The sequence below is a fragment of the Choloepus didactylus genome, chromosome 6 (assembly GCF_015220235.1).
Source record: "Choloepus didactylus isolate mChoDid1 chromosome 6, mChoDid1.pri, whole genome shotgun sequence".
Classification (NCBI taxonomy): domain Eukaryota; kingdom Metazoa; phylum Chordata; class Mammalia; order Pilosa; family Megalonychidae; genus Choloepus; species Choloepus didactylus.
In genome coordinates this window covers 44,545,000-44,571,879 of record NC_051312.1, presented here as the reverse complement: position 1 = coordinate 44,571,879, position 26,880 = coordinate 44,545,000, and the positions used below count along the sequence as shown (strand labels likewise).

The following is a 26,880-nucleotide window of genomic DNA, read 5'->3' as shown; positions in this document are numbered from 1 at the left end:
TGAGTTTATGAAGAGATATGATAAAAGATGTGGGGGAGGATGGATGAGAAGATGTATGGGAGGATGGTGGAAGAATATGGTTGGATGGATGGATAGATGAAAGTAGGTGTGGTTGCATAAAAGGATGGGAGAAAATGGTGAATAACGTGAATAGTTGAGAGAATATGGAAAAGATGGGTGGATGGATGTGTGAAGAGATAATGCATGGATGGGAGGATGGATGGATGTGTGAGTGCTGAGAGCATGTAAGGAAAGATGGGTGGATAGATGAATGGGTAGTTGGGAAGATGTTTGGGAGGATGAATGAGTGTGTGAGCAGGTGGATAGATAGACTGGAGGATAAACTCATGGATTGGTGGAACCAACTTATCAGCCCCATGGTTGGCCATCGCTAGCTTTCCCTGAGCAAAACTCTGCTTGAGTGACGGTGGCTCCGCTTCTGTTTGAGGGAAGAAGAGGGTGCTCCACCCATCCACCCACCCCCGTACCCCGCCCCTGGGGGTGTCATAAACCTCTCCATCCCTCACCATGGGAGGGAAGCACCATCATCCAAGGCAGGACCTCATCTCTGGCCTAGCTCCTCTCCCAGGATATCCTGCTGCCTGTGAAACCCAGAAAGAAACGTTCTCCAAACATATTGAAAGAGCAAGTTTCCGGAGAGGGAGAGGCTGGAGGCTGAAGATAACGGGGGGAGGTTGCAGGACTCAGTCATCCTCGGTCCTTAGGCCACCATCCCTGCTGGCCTGGAGGAGAAAGCCGGGCGGCCCTGGGGGCGTGGGGGCTCGGACTGAAGAGAACCCCTGCGGCCCTCCCGGCGCCCTGATTTACAATCTTCCTAGGAAATGGGGCGGGGATGAAGGGGCCAGCGCAAAAGAGGGCTGGTACGTCTTTAAACCTCTGCTTAGTCACAACCCCTCGCTTGGGTGTGTCCTGCGCTCGCTCCCTCCCTCCCTCTTAGGTCACTCTTTCAACCCTCCCGAATAAAAACTGCAGCCAACTTCCGAGGCGGCCTCATTGCCCAGCCGGACCCCCAGCCTCTGACAGGTTCTGTCCGCCCTCCTCGCCCCGTCCTCCGCCGGCCCCCGCCCCGCGCACCGGGACCCTCCAGCTCCACTCGCGTGCTCTCCGGCCCTCTCGGACAGCATGGACACGTTCTGGTGGCGTGCCGCCTGGGGATTCTGCCTCGTGCAGCTGAGTCTGGCGCAGATCGGTGAGTGCCCGCCGAAGCCGGGGTCGCGGGCGGGGGAGCCGGGAGTGCCCGGGACGGGCCAGCAGCCCTGCAGCCCGAGTTGGTCCCGACCGAGGGACCGGAGGCGAGTGGGCGGCGAGAGACTTGGATTTGGTTAAGGAAAGCAAGGCTGAGAGATGTACACCAAGCCGCTGGCTCGCTTGTTCGTGGGAAGTACCGTTTTGTTGAAAGAAAAGAGAAAAAGAAGAAAGTTTGTTGGGCAGGCTGCCGTAGCGCAGAGTTTTGGGTGAGGTCGCTAGAGCTGAAGCACATGGTAGAAAGTAACTGTACTCCTAAACGTGTGCAGCCGGTATCTGGACTAACAGGCTCCTTTGCCCAAGGGCGCTGGAAGCTGGGGCTGAGCTGTGTGTGGCCTGGCAGGGCAGGGTCAGGGGCTGGGGCTGGGGCTGGGGCTGGGACAGGGTCCGGGTTAGAGGTAGGGCAAATGCAGAGACTGAGACAAAGGCAGGTGGCAAGGTGGTCACATTTGCATATGAGTGAGCTTTCCAGAAAGGAGTCCTAGATCCCTGCAGCTCCCCACTGCGTCCGGGCTCCGAAGTTCGAAGTTCTTACAATCAGCTCCAGTCACCGTGGGCTCAAGAACTTTAGGGAACTTGAACTGGCTTAGCATGAAGTCCTGGAGCTCTCAGAGGTGCCAACCTGGGGCTGGGGATGTGAGTAGCAGATGGAATCACTGGGCGATCTGTTCGATCCTTGCAGCCTCCTGTTTCTGCCAATTAGTTTGGGGAATTCTAAACAAGGAATATGAGCCTTAGCAGGGTGGAGAAGAATTTGGGCACTAGGATGGAATCAGAGACTCTGGAGCTGAGGCTGCCAGTGCCCCATGAAAACAGGGGTTGTACATTTCAGTGCTGTGGAAGGGAGAGGCTGTGCGTGTGAAGTGTTCTAAGCCCAGCTGGACTCCAAGCATTCCCTTTCTTTGTCTGTAATATGTTCAGATAATTACATTGCTGATTTTCTTATCACTAGCAAAATTAATTCTTCTTTTAAGGCGCGCCAGCTGGGTCATTAAGACAGCCCAGCCAATGGTTAATTCTACTCAGCAAGTGTTTATTGAACCCAGTTCTGGGGGTAGCAAGAATGTAAAAGACACGGTCCCTCCTTGGTATTTTAGACTGAGGATATATGGCAACCCAGTAGTTAGATTCCTGAAACAAAAAAAATAATAATAGCAATAATATCAATAGCCACCACTTAACGGACACTTTGGTTGTCCCAGGCACTGCGTTAAGTCCTTTACAAGCATTATCTCATTTTACCCTCACAATGACCCACTGAGAAGAGTCCTGATATCAGCCCAGGACTGATATTATAGGAGGGAAACAGAGGCTCAGAGAGGTTAAGTGACGTGTCAGTATTCACACAGCCAGAAGGAGTGAAACTGCATTTGAACCCAGGTCCACTGAGTTCCAAAGCCTGTGCAAGTTGCAATATGTTAGATCATGTGTGATAGACAAACTCAGAAAGGATTTCAGGGAAGAAAGGGTTTAGGTGGCAGAAGCCTTACGGGCGGTGTTTGAGGGGAACTAGAGCTCCCACAGGCCCCAGAAAAGTAAGAATGCTCTGGATGGGAGAGGAGAGAAACTTGACGGCAGGGAGAGCCCTGGGCCTGGCTTCAGAGACCAGTTGTGGTGGACTCCCCATGGCCTCTAGGGCAGTTTATTACAAGTTTATTTACCTGCCAGGGAAGGCATGGGCTTTGTCTCTAAGGATTCTGATTCCTGACTTCTCCCAATTTTGTCTCCCTGGTTTTTCTAAAGGGCTCCCACCTCTAAATATCTGGCACTGCCCTGACCCTAAAGCTTCTCCCAGAGAGCAGCAGGCTCACTTGAGCCCCGTGTTTCCATGGTCCCTTTGGGCAAAGTCATTTGGAGGAAGCACAGTGGAGTGCCAGTAGCCATAAGTGTCTCGGCCCTGCTTGTAAAGTTGTTTGGAAGGAACTGAGACCTGGAAAGGAGACATGATTTCACAGAGTGCTTGGGGCTCAGCGGCAGAGGAGTGCGGAAGGAAAGGCGGGGCTGTTGCCCCATTTTAGGGAGTGGCAGGCTTTGGGAGGCAATGAGGAAACTTTGGAAGGGGCAAGACTTTGGGGAGGAATAAAGTGTCCGTCTTTGAACTGGAATGCAAGAAACGAGAAATGGCCAAATGCGGTTAAGCAACATTGGACACAAAAACCCTCAGAGCTGGAGAGCAGGTGTCTGGAACTAGGCATCCTGTGCAGGAGGAAGAAAGTTGTTTTGGGGAGAGGGCAGGCAGGATGAGCCCTGGGTAACACAGCTCCTCCTTACCCTGTGGGCGTGAGGTCATTGCTAGGAAATTGCGCCCCTGGTGTTGTGAAAGAGGACTGCATCTGAGAGCCCTGGGGCATTGGGGTTGTATGCTCCTTTCTGCTCCCTCTGAGAATTAGAAACTCTTCTTAGGGCTTCAATTGTGTTCTCCCAGGTGAGGAAGCAAGGAAGCAAATCGCCATTGCTGCTGAGGTTAGCATCACTTAATTCAATTTTTCCCCAGGCATATATTATCTGCAAAGGCCCAGTGCCGAGTATGTTTGAAGTTAGCAGCCAGTAGGAAAAGCTTCCATTTTCTTCCAAATTGCCCCTTGCAGGAAGGGATGCTGGACAGCATGACATTCTTAGTTTTGGACAGATCCCCTTCCATTCATTCAAGAAATATTTCCTAACTAATTGTGATAGATTCAGAAACAGGGACTCCAAGGATCCTTTAGAAAAATCCTTCCTTTTTACCGGGAGAAAACAGGCTCAGAAAGAGAGTGTTAGCAGCCCAGCTGGGACCAGAACCCACAGCTCCTGATTCTGAGGACAGGGCACTTTCCGTGTATTGGATCTCTGAAATACCCTCTGAGGGAGAGGGAGGGAGGGTGATGAGCTGCCCCCTGCCCCCTGCCCCCGCTCCTGTGCCGTGCATGGGGAGGGTGTGGTCTTGTGTAACCATTCATCTCACGTCTTACATATTATCTTAAGCACTCACTACAATCTTATGTCTTACTCCATGATATAGCCAGTTTAGGTTTACTATAAGATTAATAGTACATGTTTCTTACCAGAAAGCAAAGTTGATGCTCGAGGAAGATTCTCTGTGTTTTCCTAGAACATCACTGTCTCTCTCTGGGTTGGGAGCATCCCTTTTTGAAAAGCCTGGCACTGCCACAGCATGTTTTCAAAGCAGGCTCCTAAGTCCCCAGGAGATGGAAAATAACCATTTACTGACCACTGACAGTAGAACCAGATATCAGATCAAGGGGGTAGCAAAAGTTATCTTTGATAAGCCTCACAATGGTCCTATACAATTAGGACTCTCTTCACTCCATTTTTGTAGATAAAGACATTGAGGATCAGAGAGATGGCATAAGTTGCCCAAGGACACACAGCTAGTAAGTGGTGGAGCTGGGATGCCCACCATGTCTGTTGGATTCCAGTACCTGTGCCCCTTTAATGCATTGCTTTGCCATGGTATGACTTTGGAAAATGAGTGTTTCTCCCCCAACTCTCCTTCGCCTGCACCCCACAGAAGGCAAACTGGTGTGAGTGGTTCCTCTCACCCCCTCTGGCTGCCCAGCCCTGCTCTGCCCTGCCCTGCCCTGCCTCCCCCCAGGCTTTGTTGCAGCTGTCAGAGATGCCAGCCTAGTTATTTGTGTCTAAAGTAAGTCAATTCCCTTATCAGAGTCCAGCTGCCTTTCTAGACATGCTCTCATTTTCAGGCTTGGAGACAAGGGAGAAGCTGTGTCTTGTCTAAGAGACAAGTTAGGACAATGACCTCTGCCCAAAAATTAAGAAATAGGTTCCGCAGAGCCTCTCAGTCTGTCCTTGCAAGCATTTCAGATGTGCTGACCTAGAAAGCCCCCTCACCACGTGCTCATTGCAAACACTCAGCGTATAGCAGATAGTGTGTGCCACCAGTGGGGAAAAGTCTGGAAGACCAAGACAGTGGGTTGATGTGGCTCTCTGCAGAAGTCAAGGATCTTGAACGGAAACACAGTGCGGAGCTCTAGATGACACCTGGTCACCCGAACGAGGTTTCAGATCAGCCTGTAGTGGCAGATGCTTCCAGGCTGAGGTCCCTTGATGGACAGAAGCTGATGGGAAGGAAGCTGGACCTCCCTCCTGCTCCTTCCTGGCAGGGAATGGGGTTGAGCCTGGGGTTGAGATATAGACTGCAGTTGTGTTTCCCCAGCACCTCTGTTTTAGCTGACTCCACCTAGAGTGTGGAAGGGAAGTGGCTCTTGTGAAAGAATGAGCTGAAGCAGATGGCAGATGGTGTCGACAAAGGGTAGTTTTCAAAGGGGATCTTTTCTGCCACAGAGAAATTCTGGGGATTTGCACAGTGAGAGCCTGATGACTCAATTTCCTTTGTGCCCTGCTTGAATGGGAAGGATGCAAATGCTCTTTGTACTCTCCAGGGTAGCTGGTGCCTTCTGCCTTATATTTGAACTCCACTCTTTACTCACTTGGCACTTTGAAATTTGTTTTAACTGTGCACCCTTCACCAGGGTATTGGAAAGCCAGCCTGGTTTGTCAGAGTAACGGAAGAGGTAACTTCTAAAGTTTGTGGTCCTGCAGCCTGGCTTGGCCTGGCTGAGTATAGTGATTGTGCATTCTGAATTTCCTGGGACCGTCAGAATTTCAAATATTCTACCAATGGTTACAGAGTATATATTTTGCAAAATGTTTAAATTTTTTCTGCAAATAAACCATGGCTTCATGTGATTAGAAGTCAAAAACTTTGGAAAGCTTTTTATAGAAATATATTCACCCCTTTAAAACTCCTTAATCAGTCTGCTGTCAGATTAAATTGATGTTTGATTCAGCAAGTGTGTACTCTAGAGGGAAATATTTAATATTCCTCTGCTTTCCTATTCTTGACACCCCAGCATGTAACGTATTGGGAAAGGGCACATATTTGATCCTTGCTTGCTAGATGAGGGGACATATACAAGTTGTGGGTGTGCCTGTGAGCGTATATGCACATGAATTCATGTGTCTGCACATACTGTGGGACCCATGCTGTGTTGAGTTCTACAGGGGATTTGAAAATATGAGATGTGAGCCTTACATTAAAACTTATGGCTCTGCATGCATAACACAATGTGATCAAGAGACGGCCTGGCTAGTTTAGATGGTAAGGCCAATAGCATTGCAGAGCTGAGGCAAAGCAAGAACTGTAGCAATCAGTGAAGGCCTCGGGGAGGAGGTGACAGTGCATGCAAGATAAGATTTGATCATACAAAGAAGAGGGAATAAGAAAGGTGTGTGTATATTTCTATTAGCTGCTATTCATTGTCTAGTTGATTGACTAGACAATTTATTCAACAAACATTTATGTCCTGCCTATCCAATGCGGGAAGTAGTTAGGCACTGGAGAGTCAATTTTCAGGTAGACACAGTCCTTGCTGCTGAGTAACTCACCATCCAGTATAAGGTTTATGAACCTCAGCCCAATTGACATTTTGGGCTGGATTATTATTTGTTGGGATGGGGATGGCGGGCTGTCCTATGCATTGTAGGATGCTTAGCAGCATCCCTGGTTTCTACACACTAGATTCCAGTAGCAATTGTCCCCCCAGTTGTGACAACACAAAATGCCTCTACACGTTGCCAAATGCCCCCTGGAGGACAGAATCGCCCCCAGTTGGGAATATCTGGCCTAGTAGGATGGTGGCCATTCCAGTTACCTCTTCTCTGACACTGTAGTGTTGCTCCCCACACATTCTCAGCTGACAGCCTTAATGTTTCATTATAAAATCAGTAAAATCATGCAGGGAGGCCTTCTTCTGTTGTGGTGTCCAGGAGTGCTAAAGACGTTCACATCCCTCAAAGGGAATAAAGCACTTAAAATGGTATTTTCTTTTATCTTCTGCAGCACAGTGGGAAACCTCTGACATTAGGGATCATGTCTCATTCATTTTTGTGGCCCAGCTTCCCATGTTGGTCCACAGTAGTTATTAGTAATGGTTTGTTGAACAGGAGTGAATATATAGAATATGGAAATAATGGAATAATGGTATAATGGAAACATGCTGGACAGTGTATGTAAGGTGCCAATACACTGGTGGGTATATGATAACAGTGGTGATGGTTGTCTTGGTTGGGGCAGAGCTGAGGAAGGTGCCCGGGTGGCCAACTGCCCACTGCAGAGCTGATGTCGATGTGCCCAAAGCCACCTGTCTGTGGCTTTGGTGGCTGCTGGCTGTGGCTGGGGATGTTTTTCTAAGGGCAGGGTCATAAATACTTGGGCTGAGGAGGGAGTGGGAGCTAGGTGGGATGATGACGCCAACCCCCAAATTTAAGCCTCAAAATAAAGGGCTACCCACTTGGAGGTGTAGTTAGCTATTTGGGGGATGCTGATCTGAGGTTGGAACCTTGAGTGAGAGGCCCATGCCCCATGCCTGCCTCTGGAAGGGTGGTGAGAGCTGGTGGAAAAACAAAAATACGTCACGGAAGACTCTTGTCTTCTCCATGAGGCTCTTAGGCTAATTCTCAAGCTGCCATTCAACACGGTGTGTCTGCAGCCCCTTAAGGGGCAAGGTTCCCAGGGAGCCTTGCATCAGACTAGGAGCTACTTTGGCAGCTGCAAACCATGCCTTCTCTCTGCAGATCTCACCTGAGAAGTCTGAAATTGCTCACAACTGGGGTAGGTCCTGCTTGCCCTTGGATCTTTCATGCTGGGAGATTTGGAGAGGGAGGTAGGGATCAGACACAGAATGAGGGGATGGTGTTGGCAAGGGTGGGGGTTCACCTTACCAAACCACATATCTCCCTGAGTTCAGGGTTCTGAGGCAAGTGTCCTTAAGTGCAAGTGTGGGCAGACAGGCCTCGGCATTACTGCCTCAGATCCCAGGTGGGTGTGGAGGGCCTGAGTCATGCAAGGAGGCAATTTGCAAAACTCCCTTACCCAAACCTTCTCAGAGTCTTCAGTTTTGGAGAGGGAGGGAGGAGAGAGATTATTTCCATAGACCAGTAATTGTGAGCATTTGCTACAAGGTCGTTGCAAGTCTCCTTTAGAGATAGTTCATCTTTCTTCCCCACAAACTCGCTTGAGAGTTAGAGCTCTTGTACCTTTTGCACCAGCTTCTTTGCAGCTAGTTGTATGGACTTAACATCACTATCACCATTGGCAAAAATAGCCAACATGTATAAGTGCCGACTGTGTGCCAGCACTGTTGTGATCATTTTCTGTATATTTAGTCATTTATTCCATACCAACTTCGTGAAGGAGTTGCTATTATTTTTCCTCTTTGACATATGAGGCACAGGGAATGAAGTAACCTGCCCAAGGCCACACTGCCAGTAAGTGATGGAGCTGGGATTCAAACCCTAATAAGTCTGGCTTCAGAGTTCATGCTCTTGGCCATGATGTTACAGTTTTTATCTTGGTATGTTAAGATGTTAGGGAGCCCTAGACACCTGGATGATTGTACTCTGTAGTATGCTGGTTGTTTTCATAAACTTCATTTGGGAATTTGGTTGTGAGTAGGGTTGTAAGGTCCACTGAGCTGTTTTTGCCTTCTCTTTTTAAAACTCTGTGTCCTAGCAGAGAGCTGGAATTGTAAAAATTAAGGAGAAAAAGTTGTCACTGAAACATCTTTTCATTCATATTTTGAGTGGCTCATTCATTCCAACCCCTGAATAGAAGCTCTGCTCTCCTCTGTGCGATGGGAAATTGGGGTGGGGGTAGAAAGGGATGTTGAATTGAGTTGTTTGTTCATTGTCACTTCATTATTTGTCACCTGGATGAAAAGTGAAGGCTTCTGATTGGTGTTTCTTCATCATCTAGGACTTTGGCTTGTGGCAAATGAGCCAATCAAATAGAAGCAAAATGTTTGCCCTCAGCTTAAGGGTGTTTGGTTCCCTGGAGCCTTCTCTCCACCAGCTGGGATTGATGAGGGAGGGAGGGTGGGAGCCCCAATAGAGGAAACCAATGCCAGGAGTCAGGCTACACTCATCCAGGGTACAAGGAATTTAGCAACAGCTAGACTCGTGCTGCACCCCTTCTTCCCTGTCCTAGCCCAAACCAGATATCCTGGCCTCTGTTTGGCTCAGCAGGTGACTGTCACATCAAGGAGGGATAGCCTTTCTTCTGCATGTCCCTGACTGAGAAACAAGTCACCCAAGGAGAGGGGAGGCAGAGCCCCTTGGGGACATCTCAGTTGGCATGGGAAGAGGCTCCGATCTTTGGCCTTGGGGTAGGACTCATCAGATTCACCATCTGATTTAATTTCAGTACATCCCTTTGCACTTAGTGTCCATCTGCAGTGCCTTCTACAAGGGTGAACTCAAGTCATAGAACTAGGCAGCATCATTTTCAACTTTGTCTCTCAAAGAGAACCCACCAAGATATTACAATAATGACAGTAAAGCCTCTTGACAAATTTTCACTATTGTGCAAATTAAGAAGAAATGAGCCCTTTGATGCAGCCAATTCTGTCTACTGCCTTTGGCCGAGAAGGTTGGGTCTGCCCAGGCCTCTAACGCCAGTATTTGTACACTCCAAAAACATTAAATGAGTATGTACTATATACCAATCACAAGTGTTACTATCGCTGAGTATTTCCTGGCCAAAAAGCAGAGTCCAAAACAGCTAAGCACCATCTTACAGCCTACAGGAGACCAGATGATGGCACCAGGTCAGTCCCTTCACCACCCGGTTAGATGTAGGTCTCAAACTACCTTGCCAGGGGAGAACAAGTGCTCGGATAACCCCTTAGAGATGCAGATGTAGAGCGAGTTTGGAGAAGAAAGCCGAGCCGCCATAGGAATCTCCTGTCTTAGTCCATCCTCTGTGGTGGGACTAGTTGCTTTCACAATATCAGCCTTAGAGGTTAGGTACATCCCTGTAGATTTTCCTAAGTGACTTTTACTTTCCCCCTAAACTTTATTAGTTTTTCCATGGATAATTCATAAAAACCCCACAAACATATCTCCATTTAAAAAGAAAAGGAGGAAGTTCGGTTGTGTTAGTTCTTAGTTGTGTTATGGTTACGGGTTATTTCTCCAGAGGGCCTAAGAGTTCCTTAGGGAAAAGCCCATGCTTTATGTACATTTCTGTGTCCACTGTAGCCCCCAGTTCTCAGCTCCCAGTTCTCAGTTCCCAGTGCCCCGATTTTAGTAGGTGCTCAATAAATATTTGGATGGCTGACTGAATGACTGAATGGAATTTCTAGACTTGGTGAGCAAGACCATCTTCACCACTGACCTTTTGTGATTTTTATAGGCTCTGGCTAATTCCTTTTCATCCTTTTTTCCTTTCTGGTCTATAGAAGCCCAATCTTTTTCTAGAGCTTCTCTATAGAGATCCTCAAACCTCCTTGAAGTTGCTTTTCTCAACCCTTTCTCCAATTTGAGTGCATCTTCCTTGAAATTTGATGCATCCAGCAGGACAGGGGAGCTTTAGAGCTCATTAGGTTTGCTCCGTTTTTCATAAAGGCTGGGATCTTGATTCCTTATTGGCCTGACTGCTTCTATTCCCCAGCACTTATTTCCAAATCTGGCCTCATGTATAAAGTATCCCCAACCCCCAAATCTTGTTCCCAACAATACTCAGAAAAGATGTTGACTTTTTGGCCTCTAAGCTAAAAGAAAAAAAAAAATTGTTTTTTTTTTCTTTCATTCATTGGTGTAAAAACATTCCAGACTAAAGATTATTTTCACATAACTAGATATTCGGTGTGGTGTGATGGGAACGAGGGGGGTTGGTTTTGGAGGAGAGGAGTGTTGAAGGAGTAAGGGTTATGAAATAAGACAGACTTCAATTTGATTCCCTCTCTGTCACTTTTGAGTAGCATGAACTTGGACAGCAGCACATGTTAAGTGTCTAGAACAATGTTTAGCACATAGTATTTAGTGTTATATGTCTTGAGACACATAGAAGGTGCCCCAACAATAGAAGCTATTATTATATTTTAGGTTCTTGCTATCACTGACTCATTATGTGATGGTGAGCAAACCTTTTCACCCCAATTTTCCTCCATTTTCCCATCTGTACATCAGAAGGCTGGATTCTAATTATTCTGTAAAGTCCTTTCCTGACCTCCAGTTCTATAAATCCACCACTCTGTGGCTCCACTAACACCTAAACCTTACAAGACTCAATGGAAAAAAATAACACTACTATAATTCAGTGCCAAAAATAGTATGATGCCTAGTTTGTAACAAATGTCAGAAGTTAATTATTAATCCATGCCAGAAATAAGCTTATGGACCCAATGGGCAGCAGTGACTCCTAGGAACAAGGTATTTTGTCCATATTCCTTTTGGCCACCTGGAGGGGGGCAGATGGAAAAGCTCAGGCCAGGGAAGTTAGCAGCATGTCCCAGCTACACAGCTAAAACTATCGGAGGCCAGTCCTGGGATTATCTTAAGGATCTAAGAAATACCCTTTACTTTAAACTGTACTTTTAAAAATACTGCTTTATTAGAGATTAAAATATGTATGATTAACACTACAAATATAAATAAGTTCTTTCATGAACTAGTACAATTGTACAACACCTGTACAAAGAGTTAATAATAGAGTGATATACAGGAAAAAAGTACTCATTACAAGCTACAGACTATATTAACAGTAATATCTTAATATTCTTTCATCAACAGTAATAATGTACCACATCAATACTAGAGGCCAATAATGGGGGGGAGGGGAGAAGGGGTATGGGGTATTTGGGGTTTTCTTTTTTTATGTCTATTTGTTACTTTTCTTTTTGGACTAATGAAAATGGTCTAAAATTGTGTGCGATGATGATTGCATGATTAGGCAATAATACTGTGAGACAGCGATTGTGTACTTTGGATAGATTATATGGTATATGACTATATCTCAATGAAATTTGCAGTTAAAAAACAAAACAAAACAACAACATAAAACATTGCTTTAAGTGACCAGAAAAGCCAACCTCTGAAGAAAAGAAAAGATTGTGTCGTTCACTCTCAAAGCTCCATGAGCACCTTGGATTTCTGCCGGGGAACCCTGCAACATGGTACAAAATGAACCACAACATTCAGCCAAAGCAGTACCTAGAGGGTGAGCTTTAGTATTTTATGGAAACTAGAGTGGCCATGGGAATCCAAAGCAAAGCAATTTATAGTAAACCTGTATTTTATGCATGATTTTTCTGTAAACATGTGACTTCTCTAATTAAAAAAAAAAAGGAAAGCAAAGCAAAAGAAAGAACCAAGCATACAAAAAACACAACCAACAAACAAGGCAGGCCTTTGGGATGGTGAGTTGCCGCTTTTACTGAGAGCCTCCCAGATTCCCACTAGGATAAAGAGAAGCTCTTGCTCAGGGAAAAAAAAAAATGGAGAAGTCTTAAAGACTGTAGGACTTAGGAGTTGGCCAAAGTGAATCAGAGGTCAAATCCCCTGTCTGGGTTCTTAGATCAGGCACCAAAGTCCTTAGATCACAGCCCATCCTGGCTGTGCTCGTTTCATACCTGTCTGGAATCTGCCGACCAGAAGTTGAAAGAAAATGCCAAATGAGCTCGGTTCTCGTGCCATACGCAGAGTCCTCAATTATTGCTGAATGTGGTTCAATCATCTATATCTCTGGCCAATCTGATGGATGCAGTGTCCTAGGGGAAGTGAGAACCCACAGGTGGCCTGCAGAGGTTTAGCATTGCTCCTTTTAGTCATGGGATGACTGTGGATAAGATCCTTCCCTTAATGGTTGCCTCTTTCCCCAGCTGACAAACTCACCAGTTCAATTAATTAAATATATATTGTTTGTTGACACTGTGGAAAGAAGTGAGGGAAATAGAAGAAGATCTAGTCTCTGTCCTCAGAAAGCTTACAGTTTGGTGGGAGGAAAGATAAAAGGGCGAAAGAATTATACAAGAGAGCAGATAATTGAGTACCAGGAAGTCAAGAAAAGCAAACATCTCCCTGAGCTGCAATTGTATGGAAAAGCTTCCATTTCACTGGAGAAGTGGAATTTGAGGATGGATTGAAGGTGGAAAAGAAGATGGACAAAAGGAGGGGAGAGGAGAGCAACCCAAGGAAGGGTAAATGTGAGCCAACCGTTTAAAGTGGAGGAAATAAACATGACTGGGTCAGAAGAGGGGTCAGCCTGTTGAAGATAACAGGGATAAGAGGGTCCGTGCTGAAGAACAGTGAGGGATGAGGTTGGACAGATTCTGGGAGGTCAAGTAACAGTGGTACCATCTCTGAGGCCCGATTCTTCTGCCTTCGAGACTCAGAAGTTCTCAAGACTCAAATCTGTCAGAGAGTGCTAGACAGACTTCAGAAGCAGGCCAGCTCCAAAATTCATTGGGACAGAACTTTAGTAACATTGCCAGGGTTGGAGAGAGACCATTTAAGTGACTCCAGTCAAGCCCTAAAGAAGTAATAGCAAGTAGATTTCAGCTCACATGACATTTCCCTTTCATTAGTGGAGGCTGCCTAGTTGAGGATTCTGAAGCCAAACCTGGGTTCAGCTACAGACAGTGCTGTGATCCACTAGTGATGTCTGCCGTGGGCACAATATAGAGAATTTGCCTCCCAAGTATTACATGGGTGTCGCCGTAGCAGAGCAGCAGGCTTTTCGGTTTAACTTTCTGAGGGTTGTGTGTGGAATCCTCTGGGATTTAACCACTTAGACTCTACCTCCTCCCAGAAGAGCAGTCTTTTGCCCAGAGGAGGAGTTAGTTGCTTGAGCCATGCTTTATGATTCACGCCCACTAGTTTTCCCATCACCCCAAGTGAAGTTAGATGCTGGGAGCCAGGAATCTCCTCTATTTGAATAAGGGCCAGTCTTCCTGTTAAAGGGCCCCTTCTCCACATCAGCTTCTCCATCTGCAAACTGAGAAGACAAAAATGGTTCCTCACCCATGGGGGTGATAGGAAGAATAACTAGCTAACATGGGTAAAACCTTTGAAGATGAAAGGGTTGTATGCACACATTAATTACAACTTTTATCAGCCCTGAAGCCTCTGCACTCTCAGCTGCCACTCGGGACTTCTCTGTGCCTCCCAAATGCAAACAGTGCCTTCCTTCCGTGGACCTGCCCCACTGAATCCTGCTTGGAGCAGCCAAGTCAAGAAATCTGGATTGCCTACTCAGGCTGGCCAGCTCACTCTGGGCTGTTCAAGTTTCCTACTACTCATCCCCAAGGGAAAAAGCAGTCTTCCTATCTGGGCAGGTAAGATAAGATAGAACCAAGGTCTAAACAAAAGACTCCATCCAGAGTCTACTAGAAATAGCCCCCGGGTGAGATTAGGACAGTCTGCTCTAATTCCCACCCCCTCAAAGCCTAATTGTGTGACCTTGGGCTACCGGCTTTGTCTGTCTAATGCTTCCAATATACTGTGTGAACCACTTGGGGATAATAATCCCTCTGCCTCTCCTAGACCTCTCCACCTTTGCCTGCTGGTGTGAAAGTGTTTTGTGCCAGTAGGCAGAAGCATGTGATGTTAAAACTACAAAGTCCTATTATTACCGGAGCTAACTTTTGCCTTTATCTTTGTCTCCTGTTGCTGGTTGACCCCCAAATCATTGAAATTGTATTCTCTGGAATGCTCACCAATCCTTTCAGAGCTGCCATGCCCTCCTGGGCAGTGCTTATCTGGAAGGAGGGCCTGGTATTTGCTCAGGCTTCTCGGTTGGTTGTACCGTAATCCTCGGGCATGCTGAGACACTCTGGCTGGCAGGGGATCCGGGTGACCTGCCAAGTTGGGTCTCAATGTCCTTGCTGGTTTGACTCAACAAAAGTGCTAGAGGTGAGGTTGGGAGGGTTTTGAGATGGTTCGCTGGGGCTGGTGGGTCAGCTTAGAAGGTGCAGGCTGAGCTGGACCCAAGCAGCACCAAGGTGGGACCCAAGGAGAAAGAAGAGGAAAAAGAGAGAAAGGTCACTAAGTGACAAGTTACCATGGGCTGGTAACAAAATGCCAAAGATGATGGCTTGTCAGAGTAGAAAATGATGTTAGAAACTTTGTAGTCCAGTTGTCTTATTGGACACATAGGGAAGGAAGTCTCAAGGACAACAAGTGAACTGCCCAAGGTCATGCAACTAGTTAGTGGCAAAATTGTGGTTTCCTGACGGAGAGTCCGATACTCTTTCCATTTTACCTTTGAGGTGATGGAGGAGAGGATGCTAAACAAGACAATGATGAACAAGAATACTTGGGCTGACAAGAGGAGGAAGGTAAAGGTTTTGGTGGCATAATGGGAAACGGTGTAGGTGTTTACTCTCCCCTGAGCTGTCATTGCATGTGAATCTGGTCCCTGAGCACTACTGTGGACATCCATGTTTGGTGCTTGTTTTGATCCTTTTTGGCTTGATGTATATTTGGAAACCAGAAGACCCAGTGCAGCCTGGCCTGGTCTTTGCCCAGCCTCTCTGAGCAATTTTCTGAGTTAAGTCAATAATCAATGGTTTTCAAGTTATTCATTTGTTCATTCAACACAAACGTTTTGAACACCTGCTATGTCTCAGGTACTCTACTAGTTGCTGGAAATACAACTTTAAACAAAAGAAGCTCTGTCCCTGCTCTCATGGAGCTTGCAGTCTATCTTGGAAGACAGACAGTAAGCAATTAATTACGCCCTTATTTAATTATAACTGTTGTAAATGCTATGAAGGAGAATCACAGGGTATTGTGAGAGCATATAACAGGGAGACCTTGTCTGATCTGAAGCATCTGAGACGACTCCTGAAATCTCTAGGTTGAATAGCAGTAACTATGTTCCTATATAACTATGTTCACAGGATCCCCACAGCTCCTTGGCGACCCAACTTGTTGGACTTTTCAGAACCCCCCAGCTCTCAGAACCAGGGGTGGACTCCAAGCTCCCCACAGCAACTCCAGCCAGAGTAGCTCCTCTTTTGGCTGCCTTACACCTGGGTAGTCTGAGTAAGAGAGCAAGAAAAAAAAACACAACTGTACTCCTGAAATCCTGAAAGCAAGTAGTTTATTGTGTCTTGCAATTGGCAGTGGCAGGAGAGAACTATGGGACTCTCCAAGCTGATTCAGGCTTTTAGAAGCACATGTTAGGGGAGCAGAGGAACCCAAACTCTGGGAAAACAAAACATACGATTTAGAAATTATTTTGTTTTAAGCCATGAGGGAAAAAGTTCGTAGTTTATGTAGTGATCATGCACATTAAGCCCTGGTTTGTGTTTAAGTCTCATTCATTTTATTGGAAACTTCTTGGTCTTGTTTTGAGCACCCTGGTATCTGGAGCCTAGGCCTGGGGTTTTGCTTTCAGATGCAATCACAGGTAATAATCAAAATACTTGGCAATTAGTAGAGTTAGGACACCAGCTGATCTGAAATGGTGACTGGTTGTAAACAACTGGGTCTTGCAAATTAGAACAGATTCAAGATTATTCCCTCCAATGATGATGAAAACATCTTTCTCGCTCTCTTTACTCAGATATGTTTTCTTGGGCAAGAGAGAGAAGGATGGGGCCATAGCTATCATAATTGAGCATAAACTACAGTCCATCTATATATCAAACTGGGTGTGTCTCCAACATGGTTGTTATCCATTACATATGTCTTGTTATACCCATATCAGTATGTAAGTAACAGAATGCTCAACCCTCATAAAATGTCTCCCACAATAAGATAGTGTGAGTCCAGGAGTTCGATGCTATATTATCAGGGGCCCAGGTTTCTTCCAACTTTCCACTCTGCCACTCCCACTTTCTATCTGCAACCTAGCACCCCTCATGCTCACATACTGACTCCCACAGTTCCAGGCATCCTATGCAAAACTCAGTAACCAGCAGCAGCAACAGAAGGAATGCTTATTCCCAAGCATCTCTTCTTAAAGTGGAGGAACAGCCTTTCCAGAAGTCCTCAATTGACTTCCCTTTACTTCTCATGGGATGATCAGGGTCAGATGCCTACACCTAATCCAATCATTGGCAAGGAGAACTGGACCTCAGTGCTTGACTTAGACTCATCATGATCCACCCCACTGGGGCTGGGATTTAGGCCTCCCCTCTTCTGAAGCACAAGTTCAGTATTTCTGTACAGAATCAGAGTTTTAAGTTAGAAAGCTCCCTTGCATAGGCAACAATATCTGTCATAGTTAAGTAAGGCCCCAAAGAGTGTTCACCCACCTGGATAGCACTGTGGTTTGAGACTCTAATTGGGCTTAAAGAAAAAAAGGCAAAGCTTAGTTCTTGCGTTCCTGAGCCACACCTCAACCATTTCCTGAGAAGACACACCTTATGGATAGAGTTCACATGGAGGGCACACTCTGCAGTTTAAGGCTTAGAGGGTCTGTGGCTTATGCTCAATCCTAGTAGTTATAACCCCATCCCTTTCCTTCCCCAGCAAAACCATATTAGGGGATATCCTTAAATCTGTTATAATTTATAAGACACAGTCAATCTCTACACACTTAAGCACTTTATTATTAGAGATTCATTACTTGCAGCTCATCTCACCACTGCTGGAGCTGCACCATGTATGAAGACCACTGCTCCGTAGTGAGCCATTAAAAAGGAGCTCCTTTGACCTTGGATGAGCATCTCTTCCTGTAAATCATGAGATGATGACCCCCAAGGGAGATAGCTTGACTTCCCTTTTCCATAACTATAGCCTAAGAGTGTTTTAATATGTACAGAGTATTTTCAGCTCCATTATCTAATCTAGCCCTCACATTAAACTTACAAGGTAGATGGAGTGGTTGGCATTATTGTCTCTTATTTAGGAGAGAGCTTTAATGACCTTCCCAAGGTCATATAGCTAAATTGTGTAGATTCAGGATTTGGACGCTAGTTCCCCACCCCCACCCCCCCCCACCCCCAGAGCTGATGTCCGTGCCACCACCGTACTCCGACTCTCTATGGACCTGACTTGTTTCCAATGAGTCTGAAATTGACAACTGATTTTTTTAATCTAAATAATTGCTCTTTCATAGGCAGGGAACTCCTTCTTAATAATTTCTGTGAGTTCAAAACCTAATGGTTCAATATCTTATTTTAATAAGCCAAAAGATGAACAGGAGGGTTTTCATAGCCAGTCCTCTGCCTCCATGCACTTAACTCATCATCATGGGGAAAAACTTTAGGATTTTTGATTTATTTATTTTCCATTCCTTTTTATCACCTAGATATAGTTAAAGGATTTATCATGACTGCCTCCCTGAAAACAGAGTCAAGAACTGTTTAGGGGTAGACTGCAAGTATTTGATTGTTTCTTGCCCAGGAAGGGGGCTGGTTGTTTTTGTTCTCTAATGATGACAGAGCTGGAGTAAATAGATTCCTACTATAGCAAAATAATTTATGATTTATTTTGAGGGTGAATTTCCTGACCAAAAGGCTCACTGAGCATCAGAATGGTCTGCTAGATCTTAATCCATCATTTAGTTATTATCTAAAACGACATTTCCTCCGGAAAGCTTCCACTGAAGATGTTGGAGAGCAAAGGCTTCCTTTAGATTAAGCTCGCAGATCCTGCTGCATCTTGTTTTTCTGTTACAGCTTTTATCATGCTGCGTTGTTTACTTGTTTAATGCCTATCTTCTCTACTGGGCTATACCACCATGGGGATAGTGACCTTGTCTGCCTTGTTCAATGCCTTAGTCCTGCTCCTAGCACAGGGCCCAGCACGTGGAAGCACTGGATGAAAACTTGTTGAAAGAATGAGGTTGGGATTCCCTTTTCTGTAGATCTTCTCCCAGTGCAATGTTGGGATGGTTTTGCTTTGATTGTGGTTTACCATGGTGGGTTCAGGCTGTGAGCTCCAAATTCAACTTAAAAAAAAAAAAAAGCCTTTTCTTTATCTGTCTATCTATCAATCAATCATCTATCTATCCAACTGTCTAGCCACCTATCCGTCCATCTATTGGAGTAAGAGACAAGTACCTCAAAAGCACATGAGGGTCAGCAGTCTGGCCACATCTTCTCTCCTTTGGCCTTCCTCTTTATGGCTAAACACAACCCAACTACTCCCACCCCCTTCTTTGCAAGGACTCCACAAGGGAAGCTGAATATGTGCACTGTTGGGAGGAAAAAATTTCCTTTTAGGGATGGGTAAGATGGAGCAACATTTGAGGAAGCAAGTCTTGGGTACTCTGGAGTCCTTCTTGTTGGGGGCACAGGGAGAAATTTCCGGGGGCTCTCTTCTGGGATTTTTTGGGGGCAGCTTGCTCTGTTTTCAAGCAAGCATCACAATAAAATCCCCAGGCTTCCTTATGGACTGTTCCTCAGAGTATAAGAAAGGTTCCTTATTATCTGAGCTTCCTGTTCTTTATGAGGTGGAAGGCTCAAGTCAACAGCCGCCTTTGTATTTTGCATTGTGTACATTGTTTAAAACTTTGGGGAACTCATCTTGTTGCTTCTCCAAATGAGCTTCCCAGACCCCGTGGAAGACATTCAGAAACAACCCTCACTTGAAATAGGCAACCAGTGAACAGTGTCTCTCAAAGCCAAGTGTCCATATTTTTCCTGCAAGCTAGAATTGAGAATGTTTACTTGAGCCCACATAGCTCAGACTGTGGGCTGAGCATGGGCTGTCAGGGGTTCCTGAGGGGGAGGTGCGTCTGGTGTCCTGGGTGCTCAGAATGCAGTGTGGGCCCTGGAGTTAGAACTACCAATTATGTGGCCTGAAGCAATTTACTTAACTTCTCTGAGCCTCGATTTTCTCAAGTTCAAAATAGAGTAATAATACCTACCACCAGGGCTTTTGGAAGGAAAAATGTGATAGCGTTCACCAAGTGCTTGGCAGAATGACTGGCATGGAGTAAACATTCAACAATAATAATTATCATTGTTGTTATTAGACATGGAGCTTCAGAAGAGCTTCCGGCTGCCATTGGAAGATTTTCATTCCATTTCTGGGCAAAACATTAGCCAATAAAACCTCATATAACTTTTGGGAGAGAGGCACAGCAGAGTGCTGACACCCACATGTGCTTTCCGGAACAACTGTTGCTGAGCAGATAAAGCAGCCTCAGTTGTTCCAGGAACTTTGGTTATTGCAGTAGCTGGTGAAAGAGAACCAGTGAAACACACTCCAGGTCCTGTCTCTACTTGCACAGTTGCAGTCAGTCTCCCAGGTTGCTTGTCTCAGCAGGATCAGCCTCTTCCTGTCTTCTGTCCTGGTAGTTGGTGGTGGGGCCAGAGGAGGAGAGGGGTTTTCATCTCTTTCAGGTGGAAGTATATCTTTACAGTGCTGTTCTCTGGCCTCAGAGAAAGGAAGGACCCTTCTGTGCCTAAGCAGTTTATTGTGGTAGCTTCCTTCCCATTCTGGGAACTTTGGAGTTTCTCAGAGCCTGATTCCTCCCCAGAAGTCCCAGCTTGGAAATTCTTGGCTGTGGCTGAGGGTCCACCATCAGAATACATCAAGTGCCCACCCCTCAATCATGGGAATGTTCTAGTTCCTCATCTTCAAAAATACCTTTAGATGCCTTTAACTGCTTAGTTCTGCTCTCCTTCTAAAGAAAGGAGATCTGGCCACTCCCAGCCACACCTCAGAAGTGAGTAAGGCTTTTGCTCCTTTTAATAGGAGTGTTTGCATTTGTGTCCAGCTCTCGTCTTGCTTTTAATTTCATGAGAGTGTGACTGCAGACTGTTGTTTGGGCTGAAGCAGAAGATTATCAAAGTACAAATGATTTTTCACAGTGAAATGCCTTGTAAATTAGAACCTAAAAGTCCCCTCAGTATCAAGGATAGTGGTGGCCAGTTATCTAAGGGAAGAGATTAACATTTGCTAAGCACCTGTCATGAACCAGACTCTATGCTGGTGCTTTACATTTGTTTATTATCTTACTCCCATCAACTTCTCTTTGAAATACTCAGCAAACATCTGTTTAATAGATGAATGACTGAATTTCATCAGAGCCATTTTATAGACTGAGAAACTGAGGTTCATAAAGGTGAAGGAACTTGCTTAATTAAGATGCCTTAGTTCTAATGTGGTGGGGCTGGAATTCAATTCAGAGTCCCTCTCCCTCATTTTTTTTTTTTTTTTTTTAACACTATACCACAAGTTCCCATTCAACTTTATGGGTTTAATCCTGTTATTCTATCCCCAGAACCGGTGGCCTTGAAAACTGAAGGCATCTCCTTTTCCTCAGAATTTTCATTTTGGCTCTTTGAGAATTAGGGGTCTTGGAAAAATTCAGAACTACTGAGAGGCATCTTCAGGAAAAGAGGGATTGTAGGGCAGTGGGACTTCTAAGAACATCACAGATTAGGGAGCTGGATTGGGGCTGGGGCACAGCTCCCGATGGCTCAGGTGGGGTCTGCTCAGTGGCGGCTCACATGGGATTGTCTCACGATTGAAGAATGGTTGGAACTGGCCAGCCATGCGACATGCACTGCAGAGAGCACTGGTGGTAATTTACAAGGACTCTCACTAAGGAAGTCAGTAATTCTGCTGTGTTTCTTTTAACTGAAACCATTCTTTCCCTCCAGCTTCTATGGCCAGTTCTAGTCTCAGTGTGCTGGTAAGCATTTAGTTGGCGTAATCTGAGGACAGGATGCTGGTAACACTCTCTCTTTCTCGTTTTGTCTACTGTTTTTGGTTGGCATCCTGTCCACCCATGGCTGACGTATTCAGTATTCCACCACTGCCTTGGTACCAGATTGAAATGCAACAACCCTGCAGGCAAGAGGGAGCCGCTATAGTTCCTGGAGTGTTTGGAGAGCAAGTTAGAAAGAAATATAGGGTTCTATTTCTACGGGCTTCTACTTCTATTTCTAGGACTGGGGTCCTAGAAATCATCATATCCAACTTCTTGTCTGATAAAGAAACCAAGGTTGAGGGAGGCAAAGTGACCTCTCCAAGTGCTCACAGTTTTCAGTAAGAATCCTGGAACCAGATCTCAGCCTGCTTGACTCTCAACCTAATGCTGCTCTCACTAAACCAAAGAAGTTACTATTGGGTGCTTTACTCTACTCCAGAGACTAAGAATATGAAGATGAATGAGGCATAGTCCCAGTGGGACACACTTTGCTTACATGGGCTAGTGCCACCTGAAGTTTTATAGGTAGAAAGATGTAGAGCTATGACTATATCTCTGTCTAGCATCATGTCTATCTACCTATGTATCTATCTGTCTAATTGAGAGTGAAAATATATATTATGTAGAGTAAGAGCCTCTGTATCTAGATAACGAGTCTCCTGGCTCCTGATTAGCTGGGGGTCTTGAGTGGCTGTTACTAAGGATACAGCAAGCGATCGACCAGTTAATCAAGAAGTAAGTTAGAGTAAGAGGCACTTTACATTAAACGGCCTTGAATACACTTTAATCTTGGAATGATGGACTAATATTTATCAAGTACTAGCTATGTGGAAGGAACTTTGCTAAGTGGTTCAGGTGCATTTTTTCATTTAATCCTTAAAAGCATCCCGTTACCTTCACTTCACAGATGAAGACACTGAGGCTTAAAGATTAAGGAAACATGGGCACACCTAATGTCCCATAAGATCCCAAACTGGGCCTCTGAACTCATGTCCTTCTGATGTTAAAGATTATGAGCATGCCACTCCATCATCTTGGGGGTATAGCACTCCCATCATCAGTTGCCAGTAACTGAAATAAAGGATGGTGTAGAGGGTAGATGGCTAGGAAATTCTCGTAAGCCTTCCAAGGGCTTGCGAGTGGGACATGTCACAGTTGCCCTCAGATGGACTGCTCTGGAACTCTGCTTGATTTGCCTCCTTGGAGTTCTGGCCAACACCCAGAAGGGGCAGACACAGCCCCACTTATGCCAGTTCTGAACCCAGATTGTGACACAAGTGGAACTCTTGTCCCAATGCCACGTATTCACTTGCTACAGCCTTTGCCTTCTGTGTCCCCTTGCCTACTCTACAAAGTCCCAATTCTAGGGACATTTCCTTATGGACCCTGGACGGCAAAGATTAATTCCAAATCTGATTTAATCTCTCTGTGTGTATATGTGTATTTGTGTATATTTCCTTTTCCTGGGTATCTGATTTCCCCAAAAGCCCTATAATAATTAAGAAGTAAAATATGCTCATAACTGCATGAAATAGTGAACAGCAGCCAGCTGTGACTACCTGACAAAGCAGCCCTGCCATTCTCTACTAGTATATCCCCTTTTATTTTCTGTTTAGCACTATCAGTAACTGACATTACCTTATTCATACATCAGTCATTTACCTGTGTATTGTCTGTCTCCCCACACTAGAAGGCAAGCTCTTTAAGGGTAGGGACCTTGTCTGTCTCTCCAGTACCAAAGAGCATATCTGAAATGCAATATCCATATCTTATAGAAGGTGCTTTGAATTGATACCTTGTACCAGGCTCTGGGGATTAATGGTGCTTTGGAAGGCTCAGAATTCATAGGAAGAGGCCTAGTTGTTCTCACCCTCTTATTTCTAAAGTGCCTCTCAAATGTCAGTGGTGAAAGGAGCATGGGCCTTTGCCAGATGTGGTCTCTTGCCGTGTTTGAGGACCATTTATCTGAAGAAAAATCAGTCAAGACCATGTTTCCTTTGACAACTTCACTGAACAGTCATTTGTAACTTCCTCTATTTACAAACCTCCTGGGCCCTTTGCATGGGCCATATTCCTTAAAAGCATGAAGTTATGTTTGGCCCGTTCCAATTGAACATGGAATGGTAAAGATTTTGGTCTAAACCCTGTGGCTTGAGTAGGATTTAAAAGCTTGTCCAAAATGAAGTTCTCTGTAGCCTGGAATTTGAGACTGGCATCTGTTGTTACAGATGAGATTTCACAGATTAAAAGTTCAGGAAGAGGTGTGAATTACAAGCTATTAGCTCACAGAGCAATTGGAACTGGTCGTATCCTGGAAATCTTTTGGCTCAAGAGTTTAAAAAATCCCCACAATCTTTGAAGCATTCGTGTAACTCCTAAAAACATCCGAAGTATGTACAGTGATAGGGTTCTTGGACTGAAGGGGAGGCTCTGTCTCTTGCTTTCACCTTTTTACTTTATCACCTGAAAGACAGAGAGAGATGTGAGAGACTGAGTCATTAAAATGTGACGTGGCGGTTTCTGAGCCCTCCGAATTTGTAATCATTGGAAATCTGGAATTCCACTTGGTCACTTATAATGCTTTGTTGTTTCAGAAAATACTTCTGCAACTACATCAACTTTGCTGTTTATGTATTTGAAGAGGAAAGGGGTAACCTGAAGGCATGGTTCTTGTCTCAGTCCACCTGTAGGTCAGGATTGGTTGTAAGGGGAATTATAATTAAAGTACCAAGGTATGCGAATGACTGACTTTTCCTCTGAATGGCAGCAGGCCCATTGTTATCCCTAAAAGAGCTTGTGCTTGTGCACTAGCTCACTCTCACTCAGGTATGCTCTTTTGAGTGACAGGGAAAGAGAGCACTGGGGATTGTAATGCACCTGGTAGCCACTAAACTGTGACTGGCACGTCCCTCCTATGAATCGAAGAGGTGGTGTGTGTGTGCAGTGGGAGACATTAAAAACCATCAGTCTCAGGGGATGTGAACCAGAGGGCATTCAGACATCTTTTATGGGAAGAGTAGAGACAGTGACCTGCTGACATTCCAGCCAGGCAGAAATCCAATCCGTTCATCTAGCTTTTCCTCTTTCTGTGATCCCAAGAGGTTCAGCCCTCAGCCTGCAGGGCTGGTTTTTCTATAGAATTCTCCCTGTCTCCATTGGTCTGGTAGCTATCCCTGGGGAGGAGACAGTAGGATGCAGCTCCTTTTCACTGGCTGTATTTGCATGCTATTAGCAAATATTAACCCGATGATGCTCAACCTTTTGGGAAGCATTATTCCTTTCCTCACTGAATACCTCCTAGGGTCCAGGTGCAGTGATGAGAGCAGCATTTGTGTGTGGTGGCTAAGAGTCTCTGGGATCACACTGCCTGGTGGAATCCCAGCTCCCCACCCACTAACGGGGCAACCTTGGACAGCTTTCTTAGCCTTCTGTGCTGGTTTCAATGTATTATGTCCCCCAGAAAAAGCCATATTCTTTGATGCAATCTTGTGGGGCAGACATATTAGTGGGGATTAAGTTGGAACATTTGGATTAGGTTGTTTGCATGGAAATGTGCCCCACCCAACTGTAGGTGATAACTCTGATGAGATATTTCCATGGAGGCATGACCCTACCCATTCAGGGTGGGCCTTGATCAGTGGAGCCATATGAATGACCTGACAAACAGAAGGAACTCAGTGCAGCTGTGAGGGACATTTTGAAGAGGAGCTACGGCCAAGAGGGATACCTTGAAGAAAGCACAGGAGCTGCAGATGAGAGACAGTTTGAAGATGGCCGTTGAAAGCAGACTCTTGCTCCGGAGAAGCTAAAAGAGGACAAATACCCCAAGTGCAACTAAGAGTGACATTTTTGAGGAACTGCAGCCTAGAGAGGAACGTTCTGGGAGAAAGCCATTTTGAAACCAGAACTTTGGAGCAGACACCAGGCACGTGCCTTCCCAGCTAACAGAGGTTTTCCGGACACCACTGGCCATCCTCCAGTGAAGGTACCCGATTGCTGACATGTCACCTTGGACACTTTATGGCCTTAAGACTGTAACTCTGTAACCAAATAAACCCCCTTTTATAAAAGCCAATCCATCTCTGGTGTTCTGCATCCCAGCAGCATTAGCAAACTAGAACACCTTCTAAGCCTCATTTTTCTTAAATATATATATAAAAAAATCTGATGACAATAATAGCACCTGTCTCATATGATTATTGTGGGGGTTAAATGAGATAATCTGTGTGAAGAACACAGCCCTGAACCCAGCAGGTAGCAAGTGCCATATTAGCGCCAATATTGCTGGGAAGGAAGCCCAGCCAGGGGGCTCAGATATGGGAGCTGTAGGAGCTTGAGCATCCCATCACACCCTTTTACTCCATGGTGCACCTGCATTTCAGTCCCCTAGTCTGAGAAGCTGCATTCCCCAAGGAGAAAAGTGTGGCTTTGGTAAACTGAGTCTTGGCTGGCTCATGTCAGAGACAGTCATTCCAGGTTTTGATCCCTCGCTTTGGCCCAGTTGTGCCCTGAGCCTCACTCATTTCATCTGTGAAATGGGGATGATAATTTGACCTCTCAAAGCTGCTCTGGGGATTACGTGGCATAACATCCATTAAGTACCTAGACCAGTGTCCAGTGAGGAGTAGGAGCTCCATAAACTCCAGAATCTTTCTTTTCTCTCTTGTGAAGATGCTAAAAGAGACAAGCAAGAGGAAATGAACTCAAACTTGTGTTGAAGTTGGCTTCTGCAGGAATCAGTGGTGGCCTCTTGCTCCCCTCCATCTGGGTAGTGCTGTCTTCAAGGACAAGCTTACCTTAGTTTCTGATTCTATAAATCTTGGAAATTGTGTCTTTGCTACCTCCTTTCTATAGAATGAACTAGGGACAATTTTTATGGAAAACGTTAAGTAAGCAAGGTGTTTGTAGTCTTGGTAATGAGAAAAATTAATACAAAAGTGAAAAACTAAGTCTATATCACTTATAAAGCAGTTTCATGTGATGCATTTCATTTGGGTTGCAATCTCTGAGCTGCAGGACCCTGCTAATTACTTAACTCTCAGGACCTCTGTTTCCACAGCTGTCAGGCAGGATAACTATCCCTCCAAGCGCTCCAAATGCTTTGGTGCACCTGGCACATTGCAGGCATTTATGAAGTGGTAGTTACCATTGCCATGACTGGCATTTCCAGCAGTGGTTTTCAGAATGTTCCACTGATC

General features: G+C 45.4%; 1 protein-coding gene across 20 annotated transcripts in view; it reads left to right on the top strand.

Moving 5' to 3' along the window:
• The first annotated feature begins 976 nt into the window (after positions 1-976).
• CD44 (CD44 molecule (Indian blood group)) overlaps positions 977-26,880 on the top strand; it is a 91,662-nt gene continuing 65,758 nt past the window's right edge. For 5 of the 20 annotated variants that reach the window (XM_037838855.1, XM_037838854.1, XM_037838859.1 and 2 more), the window contains exon 1: positions 977-1,210. In XM_037838855.1, the coding sequence (XP_037694783.1) occupies positions 1,144-1,210 (67 nt within the window). In that variant the 5' untranslated portion in view covers positions 977-1,143. The remainder of the gene's footprint in view (positions 1,211-26,880) is intronic. The other 15 variants (XM_037838864.1, XM_037838865.1, XM_037838866.1 and 12 more) reach the window with 9 other exon arrangements.